Source organism: Anastrepha obliqua, chromosome 3 (genome assembly GCF_027943255.1).
Source record: "Anastrepha obliqua isolate idAnaObli1 chromosome 3, idAnaObli1_1.0, whole genome shotgun sequence".
Classification (NCBI taxonomy): domain Eukaryota; kingdom Metazoa; phylum Arthropoda; class Insecta; order Diptera; family Tephritidae; genus Anastrepha; species Anastrepha obliqua.
Window position 1 is genome coordinate 133,946,768 of NC_072894.1, and position 19,242 is coordinate 133,966,009.

The 19,242-nt window shown below is 34.4% G+C and overlaps 1 protein-coding gene across 1 annotated transcript in view; it reads right to left on the reverse strand.

The window, feature by feature from the left end:
- The window catches only part of LOC129242239 (putative uncharacterized protein DDB_G0274435), a 40,724-nt gene that overhangs the window by 12,805 nt on the left and 8,677 nt on the right, over positions 1 to 19,242 (reverse strand). Inside the window, exon 3 of the mRNA XM_054878795.1 lies at positions 4,885 to 5,159. Coding sequence (XP_054734770.1) covers positions 4,885 to 5,159 — 275 coding nt within the window. The remainder of the gene's footprint in view (positions 1 to 4,884; positions 5,160 to 19,242) is intronic.

Consider the following 19,242-nt stretch of genomic DNA (forward strand, 5'->3'; position numbering starts at 1 on the left):
TGGGAATCTGTTAGTATAAAAGTAGAAAAAAAAAAAATCACATGAAACGCTTTATATACACAGGCCTTGAAGCTCATCACACATCCCTTTACAAATTTTTGACCATCTGACTTTTTGCCACTTTGTTGCCTTGAGGTGCTTTTCACACAGTTACAGCACGCACCACAGAGCAAAGAGAAGTCATCCGGCATTTCGTCTAACGGGTAACTTGCCAGTACTTTGTTACTACTTTCCTACTACTTTCAGCCTACACCACCGCTGTTATAACCGCTTCAGCTTGAACTTTCTCTTGCCTTACTCTCGGGGCCCGCACACACAATATGCGCCAAAATGTTGCTGCCGTCACTGCCGTGCTCACAGCATCACGTATAAATATTTTACGACGTCCTTCAGTCATTTATTTTTATTGCAATATTTGCTCACTCAACGTTTATGATGATCATTTTAAGCCATTTTTATGGCCAACGCCACTTATTGCTCGAATCTCACAAACTCATTTGCAAGTGTGTGTAAATAAGTAAGCCTGCGTGTGCATGTGTGCATGTGAGTAATACATAAACACCCGCACATACAGCATCATATATGCACACATGCACTCTCGTCTTATTCCAGCGTGCGCCTTCAGTTATGCTAACCTCTGTCAGCTAACAGCCACACATGCATTAACACACTCGCATACTTAGCAGCAAGAAAGCTATGTATTTCTTTGCATACACTCGTACGTTTTATAGGTATCTTTGCTTTGACTTTTAACTGCTCCAACAATAACAAAACCCACTACTCCTTTCCTTGCGATTTCCTCTTCTTATAAATGACACCCCATTAAATTGCTGCCCATTTGTTGCCGTCCGCGCTGCTGTCGCCTGTTGGCTCATGTGACCCATTCTTTACATTCCTCAGTTTTTTTCTTCGCCCATTTGACAATTATTTACTACGCGCTTGTTAACTCCTTCCTTTTTGATCACACCCCGTGAGTGCGACAACATAAATTGGTGAGGCGTTAAGTAGCTGCTACGAGTATAAATTTTTGAACTAACCATCAGTAGCATCTGCTCGCCTTGGAATATTCACAGGTGGGAGACACATACACATGCACATGTGCAGTGCTGCGTACTCACATGAGAGATAGAAAATATGTATGCACACAAATGTTGGATTTGCTGCTACTTGCTTTTACTCGTCACTCTAATGAGATTTAGAAAGTAAAACTATTTGTCACAAAGGTGTTGTTCTGTATGTGGCTACGTATATAGCCGCTTAAGTAATAAAACATTTGCTTGGCAAAAATGATCTGTTACAAAGATCTGCCGAATAGAGCAAGGAATAAGCGAAAAAAATTAACTACGTTTAACCAAGAATTCTTTCTTTTATAAAGGTCTTGCCAGTTTGTCTTTCAGCATTTGTTGAAAATCTTACGATAGATCTTCGGATGTCATTTAAATGAGAGATAAGTGCACATCTACAGGCGCCGTTACCGCTCAAATCTCCACGCATGAAACACCAAAATGATAGAAATAGTTGTTTCTAATAGCGAGCGCCCCTCGGCAGAAAATGGCAAACATCCAAGTGTATTCTGCCATGAAAAAGCTCTTCATAAAACACAATTTGCCGTTCCGAGTCGGCTTAAAACATGAGGGAAATGAAATGGTCCTAAGCCTTAAGGTGGACTTGCGAAGGGCCACATCAACGAACTTCTCAGGAGGTGGGAGGAGAAGAAGTTCGTTGAACACAGCCGAAATTCTATCGGTTGGCGATAGCAAAACAATTCCTAACGCCGGACAAATTAATTTCTTATAAGCTTCTTTCACTCAGCAGAGTAGACTTAAGACTTCTAACTGGACACTGTAGCTTGAGATTTCATTTAAACGAAATTGATATCTGAGACATCATCTGCTGAATACCATTTATACTGAACAAAATCGCTAGAGGTATTTATGAGAAGCTTCTTCTTGGCAGAAATATACACAGAAGCTTCCCTTTGCCTGTCGATTTCGAAGCCCTGTCAGGAAAAATTAGTTTTATTATTTTATATTGCCCAGAGTGGCAATAAAGCTTAAACTAAACGAAATCGAGACACAGACAAACTTTTCGATTATCCGGGTTGCATATCTTCCACTTCCGCACTATTTTCTTTAGTGAAGGCACCTAATTTGAATACCGAATTGGATATTGCGCATTCTTTCCGGATTTTAGAATTTAAACTGACTTTTATGAGAATGTGTTTTTAATAAAAATATTTATTTATTTATTCTTTATGTATTGAGTGTCGATCCTTTAAGTCAAGTTGAACCCCATTCTCTAAATAGCAGCCTGTGTGGCGGACAAAAAAGGAAGATGCACTAGCAGCATAATCATTAACAAGCTTCTCTGTTGTTAATGATTATGCTGCTACAACAACAACAATAACAGACAAGCAGCTGGTGGATGCTTATGGACTCCATTACACTTTTAATAGTCATTCACCGATACAGAACCCTCTTAAACTGCCTGAATATTTCTGTGGTCATAAGCAATAATCGCCTAAGTCGTTAACTTTGCTTCCGAGATAAATAGCTTTTTATATTCAGAAGCGTTTCTGAGAAATGTTGAGAGGAGCTTTAAAAAACTGTATATACATAATTATTGATCATTTCAAGCACAATGCTCAGTTAAACAATTATAATGAAACTTGCCTTTGTTTAGGAGATATTTAATAAAAAGAAATAAAAGTGTTTATTGCAAACATAACATATGATATAAGAATGACTATGTTGACTAAGGCTTTTATTGTAAAAGAATTGGTTGCTGTTTGTGTGGCACATATTGAGTTAAGGAACTATTGCATATATAAATTTACCAAGATAAAGAGTTAGTCCATTTCACTAATACGAGTTTATTTAAAAAAAAAAAGGAATTTTACAAATTCATTATTTTAAACTAAATGATATTTTCCGAAAACTTATTTATATATTGTATTATTTATGTGTAATATTTATTTAAAAGTATAAGTATAATATATCAGTCGAAGTTATTCGGTTTCTGATTCACATTCTACTAAATCTGGATGTACATCAGTTGAGTTATCTGTTAACAAACTTTTATAAAAAGGATGAAAGCATGGATTTACAAATGGTAGTAAATCAAGGAGATCCTTTTTCTTTTTTGAGCTGATCTTAATGTCTTGAGTTAGCATTGATATGTCGCTTATTGCTATTGAATTTACACCACGTTTTAACAAGTTCAATGTTTTAAAAGGAGCATGTTCGTCTAAAGTGGTTTTATAAAGAATTTTTGCAAAATTACTCTTTGTAAATCTTAGCCATCTAATATCTTTCCAAACGAATTTTTCCCCATCTAGATTATTGGTTCTCCACATTAGCTTTGTTTTTAAGAAAAGCTGGAAATCAAAAAAATCTTCTAAGTTCATTTCAATTACGTTGAACGGATTTCTGGAACGTACACTTCTTATAAAATTGTACCAGTCACGTGGATGATGTATTTGTGCCTCAGTTCTTTTCTTTTTTCTTTCTATCACAGCGTGATCCACATCGCATTCCATGTGCGTGTGCCCAGGTTCTAAAAATTTGTGATCAATAATTTCTAAAGTGGGGTTAATTTCAAGAGCCAATGTGAACATTGCACACACGAATGAATTCTTATTTTGTCCCATACAGGAATCACTGTAAAAGATTGCATGATTAACTTGTGGAAGATTGTTTATATGTTTGAATAAGCATGATGCGATTTGATTGCCGCCACGGGCAGAAAGTGCTTCATGCCACATAAAGCAATGTGGGGTGCCAGTTGTACAGTCGCATACGGTTAAATTATAGGTCCAAAGCTGTTTTTTGTGGAAACTTACTGAGTTTCTTAAGTATGGGGTAGGCAAGCACTGCTGCAAATCAAAAGTATACACTTTAACTTTGGGATCATCGGAAGCGCAAGTTTTGTCATTTCTTTCTTACTCATATGCAAAATCGGCTTTACTCTGATGGGCTAAGAGTTCCTTTTCTAAATCACGTAGTAGAATATCATCGCATTCCTGTTTAGCAATAGAAATTCTAGCTTTAAATTTTTCGCACGTAGAACAGGTATCAAGCATTGGCTTCTTAAATTTTATATGCGTAAAAGGCTTCTTACACTATATGTTTTGTCATATGTATATGTCTATTTAGAAAACTGCAGATACAAAATAGAAACGATTCTATTTTCGCCTGACACATAACTACATTAACCTATTCCTTAATTTTTTGGCAACATTTTTTTGGAGTTATTTATTTATTGTAAGAAAAAAGCAAATAAATTGAACTACTTAAAGCATTGGAAGTCATACGACAATACGTGAGTGTAAAAAGAATGACAAAACAAAGTATACATTTGGGCCAGGGATAATTCCGCATGTAAGTATTGGCAACTTGTATCTCTCCTGGTATAGTGACTTTCGTATTTTGGAAAGCTGTTTATGTGGTCCCTTACAAGTTGAACTTTATCATCCGTAAGTCTATTTTTTCCTCCACCTGATCCACGCTTATCAACAAGGTCACTGTTAGTATAGTGTAATTTCTTCTTTAAAACAGTTGTGACGAAACTGGCACTCTCATCAAAACACTACAGGAAGCATTTTTGGCATACCTGCACTCTTCGGTCTTCAAATTCAACATAATAAGCAGCCTGAAATTTTCGCTCACGTGGCCTTTCAGGGTGTTTTTGCATATATTGAGTTTTTTTGTCGTTGATTTCAATTAAGGAAGCAAAGAACAAAATTCTCTGATTGTACGTACCCAACGACCAATATTTATTAAAAATGCTTTTCTGAAATGCAAGCGGAACCTTTGATTTGCACTTCATGCGACAATCAATAATAAGAGGTCTCAATTTTCTTTCCGACACAACAACACCCTTTACATTAACATATCCCTTTCCCAAGTTCCGTCTTGTGCGTGATTCTTTCCTCGAATAAGCTCTTTGGGATGTAGTCGGGGCCTCGTTGAGCAGTTCATCATCATCTAAATTGCTACTATTTCCATTATTAGTAGAAGTTGAGTCCTCATAGTCAGAATCTAGGACTGAGTTATCACTGTCAAAACGGAGATTTTCCTGTAAATTTGATTTATCTGCCTCATTCTCACTGCATAGTGGAGTATTAGAAACATTTGTTAGTAAATCAGCCCCACTGCCCTCTAAAAACGACATGTGGATTGCTTTCATCATAACCTATTAATTGCAAAAATTTAAGCAACTCAGCAAAGCTATTTGTTTGTTCAATCTTACCTGTCACATTTACTTCGTTTTCTATTTCATTAATTTTAAATATTTTTATTAATTGCTTTATTATTTTTTTTTAGTTCAGAAAATATTCAATTTAACCGAAACTTTTTTTTTCTGACCTCTTATAACCTCTGCATTAATCACAGGAAATTGCTTAACTCAAATGATTTTACAATGACGCTTTAGGCATACCAATCTAACTGCACTTTGAAAAAAGAATAAGAGCATATGTCATTCGCATTTGTCGCGTATGAAGACATAGTTCTCTTAAAAACTCACAACAAAAATGCATTAACAACTTTTGAAGAGATAGTGCATGCTTATATATATTTTCAATTTGTAATAAACACTCACCTTCACGTTGGCTCTTATGTCAACTCTCTTGTGTATGACAAACTTAAAAAAAAATTTGGTGCAAAAACAACTTAAGTTATTATAGGCCATTTAAATATAACAGTATTGTAATTGATCATCTTCTTAAGTATACTTAGACTCATATAGGAAATGCAATAGCGCTTCGTTGCGAGTTAGGCTAATATGTTTTTATTAATATTTACACTAAAAAAATAGTTAGAGTGATAGGAACTTCGCGTAAATATACAGTTTTATTAGTTGAATTAGCTAGTATACATAACTCATTTCTTTCTTAAGTCGACTTAGGCGATTATTGCTTATGACCACAGATTTCTTTTAGTTTTTCTTTCAAATCATTTTGAGCCTGAAAATCAAAGGCATTCTTTGACTATTTTCTATTGAAAAAGCATAAAAAACACTTACTATTGCGAAAATAAAAACCTTATGCATTTTTTTACTTATAGAAACTTTTTAAGTTTTAACTGCACTTATGAAAACGGCAAACATAAGTCGCATTTTGTGAACACGAAGTGCCTGGCCGCCTTTTAGGCGCAACCGATTTTTGCAAACGAATTGAAACTACGATAAAAATACGCTTTGGAACTACAAATGGCTTTGTTTTTTCCTATTTTTTGATTGCCTTAAGTCACTTCTTGTAGCCTCAACGCTAAAATGAACAGCTACGATGACGACAGCGAGTCTATTGGCTTATTTCAAACAGGCAAGCAAGTTTCGCGAGCGCAGTTTCTGGCAACAATTCCAAATTGCCAATAAATGGTGTCTCAATAAAAATGCAATAAATTTTGATTATGAGTGAATTGCAAACGAAGTGAGGAGAAAGAGGTGAAGAGAAGGCAGTATTGGCTTTCTAAAGCGACAGGAAGTGAATGCACATTAGGCGGAGCGGAAGAGGTTGCAAGTTGTTTTGAAGCAATCGTAGGAAAGAGTAATTTTTTGCAAGGAAACGGGTGGGAAAACTTTGACTTACCAAGCAATAAAAATATAGTTTTAACTAACAACATTTTTTCCTTCAGTCGTTTGTATGCGCTGCTTGAAAGCTTTACTTTTTACACATTTATTCCGTTTGCTACTTTGACTATTTGTTGCGGTTTTTCTTCTTCCAATGGTCTTTTACGTTTTGCAAATTATTTTCTACCAAAAGATCATTTTATAATACAACAAATTTCGCTGAGCACTCTCAATTTGCCATAAGTAAGTCCTTGAGTCAAAATTAAATATTCCACAGGTCATTTGCCCCGTTTACCTGTCTCGTCTATTGATTGAGTTAAGTATTTATTATATTTCCCAATGAATGAAGAAAACCTGTAAACAGAGTTCTTTTTTATAAATTGATAAAGATTGAGTGCAGTCAAATAAATTAAAAAGGGAAATGGAATTATTTAGATGCAGCTGATGAAATAAAATATTATAAAATGATAAGGAAAGAATGGAATTTACCGGCACAAAATGGAATGAAGTGAACAAAAATGAGGTCGAATGAAATTACAATACAAGAAATGGAACGATGTGGACACCAAATTGATTGGAATAAAGAGGAAAACATTGAAGGAAGATCACATTTAATTGAACAAAACGCACATTGAAATTGAAAAAAAAATTCAATGAAACGAAATGGAATGAAATGAAATGGAATGAAATGTAGTGAATAAATGAAAATTAACTCAAATTGAACCCAAAATAAAAAAAATTGAAATAAAAGAAATATCAGAAAAAATAGAGAAAAAAGAAGTCAAAAAACAAGAACGATTTTTGTTTTAATAAAACAGAATACAACAAAATGAAGTGTATTAGTTGTATATATATTAATTAAGGGTAGTCTATGGCCCGAAAAAATCATGATTCCCAATAACTTTTTTTTTTAGTAGTCAATTGCTTTATTTTGCAAAAATAAAAACATAGAATTAGTAAACCATGTTTCGACTTAACTTTAGCAAAATTTCAAAAGAAAAAAATAATAATTGTAAAAGTTATTGTTGTTTGTGTGGAGTCCGTTTATCCGGAAGTCCCTTGCAGTGATCATCACAAGTCTTTGGAGATTCATCTAAAATCAATCGGACAAGAGAAATTAGTTCCATTAATAGTTAATCTTGCGCCTGGTCGAACCTTTTTTTTTTAAATTAACAATGTGGCTGCCTCAGCAATTTTTTTTTCCTTTCCAAGCCGATTTTTTTCTATCTACCAAGCGGTTTTTAAGTTACAGTGATCACCATTTCAAAAAATATAGTTTTGAGAAAAACGCATTTAAAGTTTTGCTATCGGCTACCGGAGCGCCCGAGCGCCGTTTGTTAATTGTTGAATAACTCGGAAAGTATTTGTCGGATTCGCTTCAACTTTTCACACAATATTTTAAAGGTATCATACATTACGACAATGCAAAAAAAAAACAATTTTTTGAAAATTCTGTCTGTCCCTAACACCTTAAAATGAATTAGTCAACCCTTGGTCCTCGGACTGCCGTGCGTGAATTTCAGCAATTAGCTCTGAATGTAGAATTCTGATTTAAATAGAATAAATCACCATGAAAGTTAAAAAAGGCAAACCAAAACTGATATAAACAAAAAATTGAATGAAATATAATTAAATACGAATAGTGAAGCAATATAAACTAAATAAAATCTCAAGTGAAATATGTTAAAATATAATTAAATAATATAATAAAATAAAGAAAAACAAATTAAAAAATAAATATATAACTAATAAAAACCAAATAATGAACAAGCAAATGATGAATTCAAATTAAATTAAATCAAGATGAAATAGAAATAAAGTGAGCTAAAATTTTAAATAAAACAAATTAAAGAATGTAAAGTAAAACAAAATTTATATAAATAAATCAAAAATTATGATATTAAAAAAAAATTGTAAAAAAATCCGAAATAAAGGGTTTTCCACTAACAGGTGTTAGGTGTTAAACAAGAGATATGATTAACGATTTTTTATGGCCGGATTGGGTGGATTGATCCGGACAACGTTTATTTTCAACAAGACGGCGCTACTTGCCACACAAGCAACGAAACCATTGATCTTTTACGTAAAAAGTTTCCGGACCGTGTTATCTCTCGAAGAGGTGATCACAATTGGCCACCGAGATCTTGTGATTTAACACTTTATTACTTTTTTCTTTGGGGCCACGTGAAAGAGAAGGTCTACGCCAACAGCCCAAAGTCGATTCAAGACCACAAAGATGGAATTCGTGAGGCTACCGAGGACAGAGGGCAGATACTTTACACTACGGTTATGAAAAATTTCATGAAAAGGATATTGCCCTGGTGGTCATTTGCCTGATGTTATTACGGGCATACCTTCCTCATTATAATGAAATAAACATCCGATCATTTATAAATTAAAAAATAGCATTTTTCTTTGAATATCAAAATAACACCACTGCTTGGAGAACCCTATATAAGAGGCATATAATAAAATAAAATAAAATGAAAAAAAATTTAAATAAAGCAAAATAAAGTACAGTAAAAAATTTGAAATAAAGAGACAAAATATATTAAAATTAACAAAAAAAAAATTTTAAGAAAAAAGAAATATAATAAACTAAACACATAGTTTCGTATAGTTTCGGGACCTTTTTTATTACCTACTGTGCAACCTCAGGAATTGCTTAGGCCATTGAAAGAAATATTTTTTTTTTAATTTTTTTCAACTTCATTGAAGTAAGAAAAGCTCACTAGCAGATGTCTTAATTTACCTCAGATTTTCTCTGGCAAGGCTGACCCACAATATATTTACTGTGTAGGGCACACATTTACGACTTATCTATAAGTAAGTGCGGTTAGCTTATGTGAGCCATAAAATGATCAAACTGATGGACAATAGTGCGACGCAAATAGGCCAAAAATCTTATTTTCACTCACACAAATCTACATTTGGAAATAAGCCTTCCTTTCGTTCAATGCTGTTTTTACACTCGTGGGTAAATGTAAAATATTTCAAATTTCTGGTTTACAACGCAGGCGACAAAAGAATTCGCTTATATACATACACATGCACACACATACATACATAACAACAACACACTATGTCGCTTGTTGCTGTTAAAGTGCCAAAACTTGTTGTATACAACAATCTTCAAGTGGCAGACAAGCGCTTGATTGCAGAGCACATACACATGTACAGTATGCTTGCATGAGCACTGCCTAGCAACAACAAGCAGGCAGAAATGAATAACGAAGGCAACAAAATCAAAACGTCTGACCATTTGCATGCAACAATGCGATAAACTGGCCAACACTCGCTTTTAACTCGGTCAAAGCAGAAATATAATATGTGAGCTGGCATGTGCATGTGTATCCGCAATTTGTGTGTGTGTGCTTGTGCATCCTCAGCGCCTGCTGCATGTCGTTTTGTGCAATAAATTATGAATTATTGCGAAAATATTGCAATGCAGTGATAAAACCCAACAGCAAAGCAACTGCAAAAAGCCAAGCGAGAGATTTGCATGGATGCGTGTGTGTGTGTAAAGTGGCGTTGCATATCTTAAGGCGCATACACACAACATTTGCCACCAGCTCCGCATATTATTGCTCTTGTATTATTTATATGTAGTGCTAAATTTAATTTGGCATTGTCTGCAACTTTTCCCAACCATTCGCCAATTCTCTTGGTCGCCTTGCTTTGTTGCCCAACAACAACACTTTCCAACTTACTTACTCCGACCCCGCCTCAGCCTCATTTCATTCACTCTTGCTTGTTTCACTTACTTTACATCTTTGCCTCTTTTTGGTCAGGTTTTTGTTGTCCGGCAAACAAGTGACTCCCATGACGCTCATTTCAGGCTGCCCGGCTGTCAGTTCCTCTGTTGGCTGGTCGCTCGGTTTATCTGCTGTTGCAAAGCAGTTAAGTTTTTGTCATACATTTCTCTAACCATTTCACTGCTGCTGCTTTTACTAACTGGGTCAAATCTCATTTTCTGGTAACTACAGATACAAGGCAATTTTAACTTTTTTGTTGTCGCAAATTTCTGACTGACCATGTGGCAGTGGCGCTTTACCCCAGCGCCGCACTATTCTGTCACGACCAATTTTCGGCCAATTTTTGACATTTCATGGGAATTTATCACTTTCACTTAAGTTACTTTAATTTGAGATTTGATGTAAATTGTGGATCAGAAAAAACAAAGAAATACATTTTTTAAGCATTCGTATTAAACAGGCGGCCGCCATAGCCGAATGGGTTGGTGCGTGATTACCATTCGGAATTCACAGAGAAAACGTTGGTTCGAATCTCGGTGAAAGCAAAATTAATAAAAATATTTTTCTAATAGCGATCGCCCCTCGGTAGGCAATGACGAACCTCCGAGTGTATTTCTGCCATGAAAAAGCTCCTCATAAAAATATCTGCCGTTCAGAGTCGGCTTGAAACTGTAGGTCCCTCCATTTGTGGAACAACATCAAGACGCACACCACAAATAGGAGGAGGAGCTCGGCCAAACATCCAAAAAGGGTGTACGCGCCAATTATATATATATTAAACAACGACTGAAAATATTGACCTTTACGAGGGTGCTATACTTGCTATAATAAGACACGAGGTCACGAGTAAAGATTTCTTAATCCAAGCATTTTATAATCAGATACATTTTTTTCATAATTTTTCATCATAAATTTACGGCGGCCGTCATAGCAGAAAGGGTTGATGCGTGACTACCATTCGGGAGTGCGTAAGTTCGAATCTCCATGCATGGTCATCAAATAGTAGAAAACTTTTTTTTTTCTAATGGCGGTCGCTTCTTGGCAGGCATATACCATTTGCCATTCAAGGTCGGCTTCCAATTGTGGAACAACATCAAGACACACGCCATGTACCTAACAGGAGTGCACGCACCAACTATTTATTTGTTTTTAAATTTTTTCATAGTGAAACAAATTTCTTTCCCTTCCTGTTGTCTTTTCAGTGGTTTCAAATGAATGAATCTCCCGCCTTCTCTTTTCGTTTCTTTACTTAAGCAAGTGAATCCAAGCATCTCAGTATTGTACCTAAACGAGGTCTTCTGCTCCAAGAAATCCGCATTTTTTCTTTGCTTCTAACGCATTTTAGGTAATTTCGTGATCGATCTCTATTCGAGATGTAGTTTCATTTCTGAGGACTTCCGTGTAACATAGACATTCAATTTAAAATACTTAGTTTAAATGAGGCTTAGAAGGTTGTTCTACGTGAGCATATCAGTAGTTTTTCTCAGGAAAGAACTACTCAATCACCTCTCTACTTATACTTATATACATATATTCCGAAGCAATATCGGTGTTTTGCTATCGAATCAGCTCTTCGAGCAGATCCGTACCAAATACTTTGAAAAAGTCCCCTGGAATTCTTGGCATTGTATCGCGTTTGCACAGGGGAAGCTGAATGGATGGTATCCTTTTCATGCTGAATATTCCCATTGTCTGCGACCAGTTCCTCTCCTAGCTAGTTTCGCTTTACAGATTCATTTCTCAGCACGTCCTCGACCCTGTACACAATCGCGCTTTGCTATTGAAGAGATGGTAGAGATCTTGAAAAGATTGTGGTGGCTTTCAACATTTTTGAATACACTTGGCATTAGTCATTATCTCAGAGTCTATACTCGCAGTCTGTCTCTATAAACGCGGGCTTGCTTTAAAAAAGCAAATACCAGTTGGAAAAATCTCGGCCAGTAAAACACTGTAGCTGTCTGAAAGTATGTTAACTTTTCTCAATGTGAGTTTCTCCTCACCTCTCTTCATAACCTCCTTAAATTTCTAATACTATCTATAAATGTCGTTTTACAATCCAAATTTCTATGACGACAGCAGCAAGGATGCAGTAGAAAACCTCTAAGCTGTCCTAAGACCATCCAAGCTGTTAACCAAATTGAATTGATAGAAGTATTTGCGGAAATCTTCGTAAATGTCAAAAATGCTTATGTTGTATTCACTGTCATAACCCAAAGACAACGTTCAGTGTGCTAACAATTAGGCTTGTCACTGGATCCGCCATAAAAAGGCGTCGAATATGAAGGTATTGGTATCACTAATTCGTACCAAATAAAAAATATTATTATCTTTCTCAGTAGCCATATTCTTATGATTCCAGCTCATTGGTGCAACTTTTACCCTCCGAGAAGGGGGAAATTAGTCCTTTGATTGTCTTAATCTCTTTGAACTAGCTCAATGGGCCACAAACTGAGATGAGATCCTTGTTCTGTTCTTAATAGTTTTTGAGGATATTCCTTAGATACTTCGCTGAAACGCTCTCGACCATGCAGACATCGTTTGTGAGACCGACAGCTCTTTTGTTCCGCTTAAAGCCTTTCTGCTACAGAATTCCCCACGATCTTACCTTATAATGAGTTGTCGAATGGTTTAGGCAAACAATGTATGAGTAGGTACATATCGGAATTCCAGATTTAGGAGCTCGTTTTTCCGAACTTCTAAATAAAGAATTTGGTTATGAAATTTATGCAAAAGTAATTTATTGCTTTATTCATGAGACATTTTGATTCCAGTTTAGCTAAGGTAGGTAAGTAGTAGTAGTGGTATAAGACCTCCAGTAGGCCGATATCTACAGCCAACCAGAGCTGCTGACGTAACGGAGAAGGTTGTTGGTACTCGTATTTAGTGAGAAGCCCCAGGCTGCCGAAGAAAACGTTCTTTTTTAGCAACATAATTTTAACTTATCTACAACTTTACTAAGGCAACATAAAATACATCTTTTCTGTGAACCAAACGATGGAAAAGGATTAAATAAAATTTAGTGTTTAATGATCAAGTTTCCAGCTAACATTTATTGAGCCCAAAAAATCCTTGCTGACAATACCGACAAGTGTTAATCAAGTAAATAAGCAGGAAGTAAAAAATTGTGGGAGAAAGGGTCAGCAAAGGCGCAAATAATTTTGCATTATTTGTTCGTAAAGGATTGATCGAATATCCTTGAATGGAATGCAAATAAAAACAAAAGCTTAGCTTTAGCGAAAATGACGAAGGGATAGTAAAGGGCAGAATATGGGGCAGTGTGAGTTGAGTAAGCAAACAGAGAATGGCATAATTTTTTCGATTACCCCTTTCCAAGTCAGGCAAAACAACCAATATTCTGAAAACACAATGAAACAAATAGTAGAATTGGCCATACATATGTCCAGTTACAGCGCAAAACCGTCAATTGTTTTCGCTAAAGCGGCAGTGGGGGAAAAAGATATGTGATATTTAAAATGGACACTGAAAGCAAGAGTGAAGGGTAGCTGAGTAGAAGGTAGAAATATTGTTGAAAAGGACAGCAGGGCAGCAACTAAAATTAAGCGATTGTGCCGACAAGTGAGGCATGGCATTGGATATACTTAGGTATGTATATATGTGTGTGTGTAAATATATGTATGTATATGTAAGCAGTAACAATAGTCAAAAGCCTTCAAGCCGACCGGTTGGGTAAATAAGTTGGCTAAATTTATAACAACAAAAATGGGAACTCATACATTGAACGCAACAACAATTATGAACATAAAAATAAATAAAAAAGGCAAAATAATTCGTGCAGACTTAACTCGGCATTGCACAGAAGGTAAACAAATCCATTGACTTATCACTGCTGACCCATCGGCCTTTTAGATTTTTACTCAACGCCACTGAGCCTCTGAACTGGGGTGGAAAGGCAAATAGGCGACGCACAAATGGTCATTGAAAATTTGCAGATTTACACTAAGCGACATGGATTCAGTGTGTGGTTGCACTTAATTTGAAACATTCTCAAGCAAAAATGATTCGCCGTAAAAACTTTCAAAAAGTGCGAATCTGCTGAATCACCGGGTCTTCTCCACCCCAAACAATATTTGCTCGGAATGAGTTCATTTGTACTTTATGTGTACTTTTTATTTGTTTTAGTGTACTAAGAACTAGCAATTGGCCTCCTTTTCCTTCAGCCAGCCTAACTTATGTCAAAATATGCGATAAGTAATCCTCTTTTGCTGTATTATCTTTGCCTTGTCGGACATACATTGACCCTTTTGCTGCTTGTTGCTGGCAGCGCAAGGCTAAACAAAGTTCATTAGAAGTTTTCAAATAGCAGAAGATTATAGACTTCTTAACAAGTGAACAGCTGCCGAACTGTGACAATTTCGTGCAAATTTCTTTTGATTTTGTGGGAAAAAAAGTGACCCTTTACTCTCTTACTGTATAACGAAAACCTGTCTGTCGCTTGGAAATGATATTCAAAAGGCGGGGGAAAAAGCAAGGTGTTGCTACATTTAAAAAAATATTAGAATATGGTAGCGTATAAGAGTTAATTTTTAAGTTACTATAGATTTGAGGGTACGTATTTTTAAAAAAACATATATTAAAATTTTTTAGGGCTAATTTATAATTTAATTTAAATTTTTTTTTTTCAAAATTGTATTATTCGCACACAAATAAAAAAAAAAAATTTGGAAAATTTTAATAACTGAAAACTCAAAATTTCCAAGAAAAGAAGATTTTAAGAAAAAGCCAAAAAAAAAAACTATTTTCAATTCATTGCTTTTTTTGTACTTTGCTGTGGAATATTGTGAAAAAATTACCAATTTTAAAATTCTTAATACTTTTGAGCTCACTATTCTTAAATTTCTCAAATGTAAAATAAATAAAAAAATAAGAAAAAAAAATATTTTAAAATATGATAACTGCAGACATAAAATTTTAAAACGAAAAATTAAAAATGTTTAGTTAAAAAAAACCTATTTTCATTTCATTGCTGCTTTTTGATCTTTGGTCTGAACATTTTCCAACAAATTATGAATTATGAATTTAAAAATTTTTAAATTTTTTTAAATTAAATCTGTCTGTCTTGATTTTAAAACATTTGTAGAAAAACTGAAAACTCAAAATTTGAAAGGATCTTATGTACAAAAATGATCTCCACTTCAATCCTTTTTTGTATTGTACTTTGCTATTGAAATTTTCCAAAAAATTATCAGTTTAATTCTTTTTTATAATTTTAAATTTAAATCTTATTATTCTTACACAAATTTTAAATAAAATTTTTTTAAAAAGGCTTAACTCTAACTTTATTATGATAAACATTTCAAAGTTCTAAATTTAAAAATTTTTCATATTTTTCAACTTAAAATTCGATGCCAATATACAAGTAGAAGAAAATTTAAAGTGCCATGAAAAACTGAAAATTTTAGATTCCGAAATTGTTTGTTTGGTGGTCTATGTGAGATCATTCTGATCAGCCAGATATACCTTCGAAAAACTTTGCAGAAATACAATAATAACTTTCAAAATTTTAAGATTTCTAATCACGCAGATTTATATTACTTCACAATATTTGAAATAAAAAAAAATATTCAAATATAAAATTTATTAAAATATTTCTTAAATAAAAAAATATTAAATACAAAAAAGTTGTCTAATGGAGACTAAAAAACATATTTAGACTATTTTTAAAAATTTGTTGGTAACTGAAAACTGAAATTTTCAAAAAATAAAACTGAAAAGATTTCAAAAATATTGTTTTCAAACACTTATCAAAATTTTAAAATATTGGTAAGGAAATAAAAATTTTAAATTTCAACGCAATTTGAAGCTAAATTTATTTTACATAAATAAAATCAATATTTAAATTTCTATGAAAATGGTTATTGAATTCCTATAAATCTTTGAAACTAAAACACATTTATCAATAATTCAAAATTAAAATTCCAAAATAGAAACCAAATATTTAAATAGTAGATTATACATATAAAATGTAATATCTAGAAAATTAAAAAACTAAATAAATAATTGGCGGGTACACTTCCGTTAGATGTTTGGCCGCACTCCTCCTCTTATTTTGCGGGGTGCGTCTTGATGTTGATCACCAAAGAAAATTTTAAAATAATTGTAAAGGACTGAAAACTTAAAATTTCAAGACATTTTCAAACTACAATAAAAATATTTGAATTAAAAAAATATGTTTCAGTACCTACAAAAATCTAAAAAAATTACTTCGAAATAATTGGAAATTGAAATTCCCAAAACAAACGAAAGGATATAAAAAAATTATAATAAAATATAATTACATACAATTTTAAAATATAAACATATATAAATAAGAATTGAAAATATAGTTAAAAAAAAAACTGAAATGGTTTAAATTTCAAACGAAGAAAAAATTTTGAATATACAAAAATACATATATTTTCTTACAAATGTCATAATAAAAAAAATCTCAGTTTATTAAAAAAATATGACAAAATATGACTTCACATCATCAATATTTTTTTAATTTTTGTTGTGTCCTTAATTCACGAGGAATCTATAAAACTATCAATTTAAAAATATATTTATTTAATTTAGTATTTTTACTTTTTTTTTTTAGGTTGGACCTTGGTTCAATTACTGTCGAAGGAACAAATATAAACTATTCCAATGAGGTCAAATATTTAGGAGTTGTTCTGGATAAAAGATTAAATTGGAACTCTCACCTTAAATCGGTGATAGATAAAGCCACCAGAGCCATGTGGGCATGTCGCAGTCTCCTGGGGAGAACATGGGGTATTGACTCCAAAATGATTCATTGGATGTATACAATGATGATTCGACCAATCATCACCTATGCGTCCCTTGTTTGGTGGCCCAAAACCACACAAGAAACAGCCAAGAAATTACTGGCAAGTCTTCAAAGGCAGGCCTGTTTGTCTATAACAGGTGCCATGCGAAACTGTCCCACAACTGCAATTGAAGCGATAGTAGGACTATCCCCACTGCATATATTCATATGGAAATGTGCAGCCAGAAATGCACTAAAAATGCAAATCTTGTCAAATAAGGAATACAGTGACTTTGGTCATATGAGTATTCTAAGAAAAATACCGGATAAGGATATTAGCTGTTCAGTAACAGACTACATGATTCCGAAACGGGTCTTCAACAGAAATTATGAGATAATTATCTCAGACCGTGATGAATGGGAAATTGGAGGACCTTGGGTTAACCCAAAAAGTCTAATATGGTTCACTGATGGTTCAAAAACAAATACTGGAGTTGGTGCCGGGATCCTTGGACCCAACACAAAAATTTCAGAACCCATGGGCAAATGGCCCAGTGTCTTCCAGGCCGAAATCCAAGCGATTTCGATCTGTGCACTGACAAATCTAAAAAGGGGTATCAAAGGGGCCCACATAACTATATATTCGGACAGCCAAGCGGCACTGAAAGCACTAATGTCTCATTCTTTGGAGTCGAGACTAGCGGAAGAATGTGTAAACAATCTTCAAAAATTAAGTACAAAAAATACGGTTGTACTTTGCTGGGTTCCAGGTCACTCTGGAATCGAGGGTAACGAAATTGCTGATGAACTGGCAAGGGCTGGATCGACATCAGACCTTATAGGACCAGAACCATATTGTGGTATCAACTGGGCGGAAGCTAAATCCAGGGTACACCAGTGGGAACATACTCTCAGAATAGCTTACTGGGAAAATAATCTGAAACTTCGTCAAGCCAAGAGGTTGGTTAGACCCTTTACCTACAAAAAGGAACTGATTAACTTACGAAAAGTAGATATCAGGAAAATAGTAGGCTTTCTTACGGGCCACTACTATCTAAACTATCATCTTAACAGAATTCAATTCCTCAGGGACACTGAGTGTAGACTCTGTCTTGAAGATGATGAAACAACGGAGCACTTATTGTGCGAGTGCGTTGCACTGGCTAGAACCAGAATGCAAATTTTCCACCGTGATCAACTGGATCCGGAAGAAATAAAGAAAGCTCCTATTACAGATATACTAAGGTTTATACGTATAGCAGAAAAATTGTTGGAAGAACATGGCTTTCAACCAACTCCTTTCCAAAGGCAGAGAACAACTAGGCAAACTAGAACCTGATGTAGTGGTCGGGCAACTTTCGCGGATGATCAGAAGGATCATCCATATTAAATTAGGTAGCTTGACACAAAAGATCTTTTAGGTCGCAGTGTCGGTCATTGGACCACCTACTAGGATAAATTATTATTATAGTATTTTTACTATTTTAGAATCCATTTCTTTATATTTTCAACATATTTAGTTCAAACTTTTTAGTTCAAATTTTTTATTTTCTCACACAGCATTTTTTCAAAATCCTGTGATTTTGAAATTATTTTTAAAACTATTTAAAATATACCCATAGTATTAAATTTGCATTCTACGTGAAATGGCTGTCTAAATCCATACAAATTGCAGTGCCGTGAAATATGTGTGAAACTTCGTATGTAGCTCACGACGAAGTAGTACTCAGTTCTCATTTGACAATCAGTGTTGGTAGCCTTTACAATAAATGTCAAAAAGCTATAGTTGAAATCTTTGCTTTTGCCATTGAAATTTGTATTGTCATTCGGATTGTAACACACAAAATAACCCCAATAAATTAAGTCGCCAGCCTATTCTATCTTATGAAAATCCTATTTTCTACTCCACTGCCTTTTAGTAAGCTCCCCACACAGCCGACTCACTCACTCCTTTTTATTTTGCCAAAGCTAGTCAACAGTTTCTTCTTAAATATACAATTGACACCCAATGACCAGTCAGCCCAGCCAATCCTTAATACGCAAAAATAAATAGCCAACTTGCACCATATTTTCGTACCCTCGGACATTTCTTTCCCACTATCGGTTGGGTGTAACGAATTCGAAGCGAGCCGAGTCGAGTAAGATGCCCGC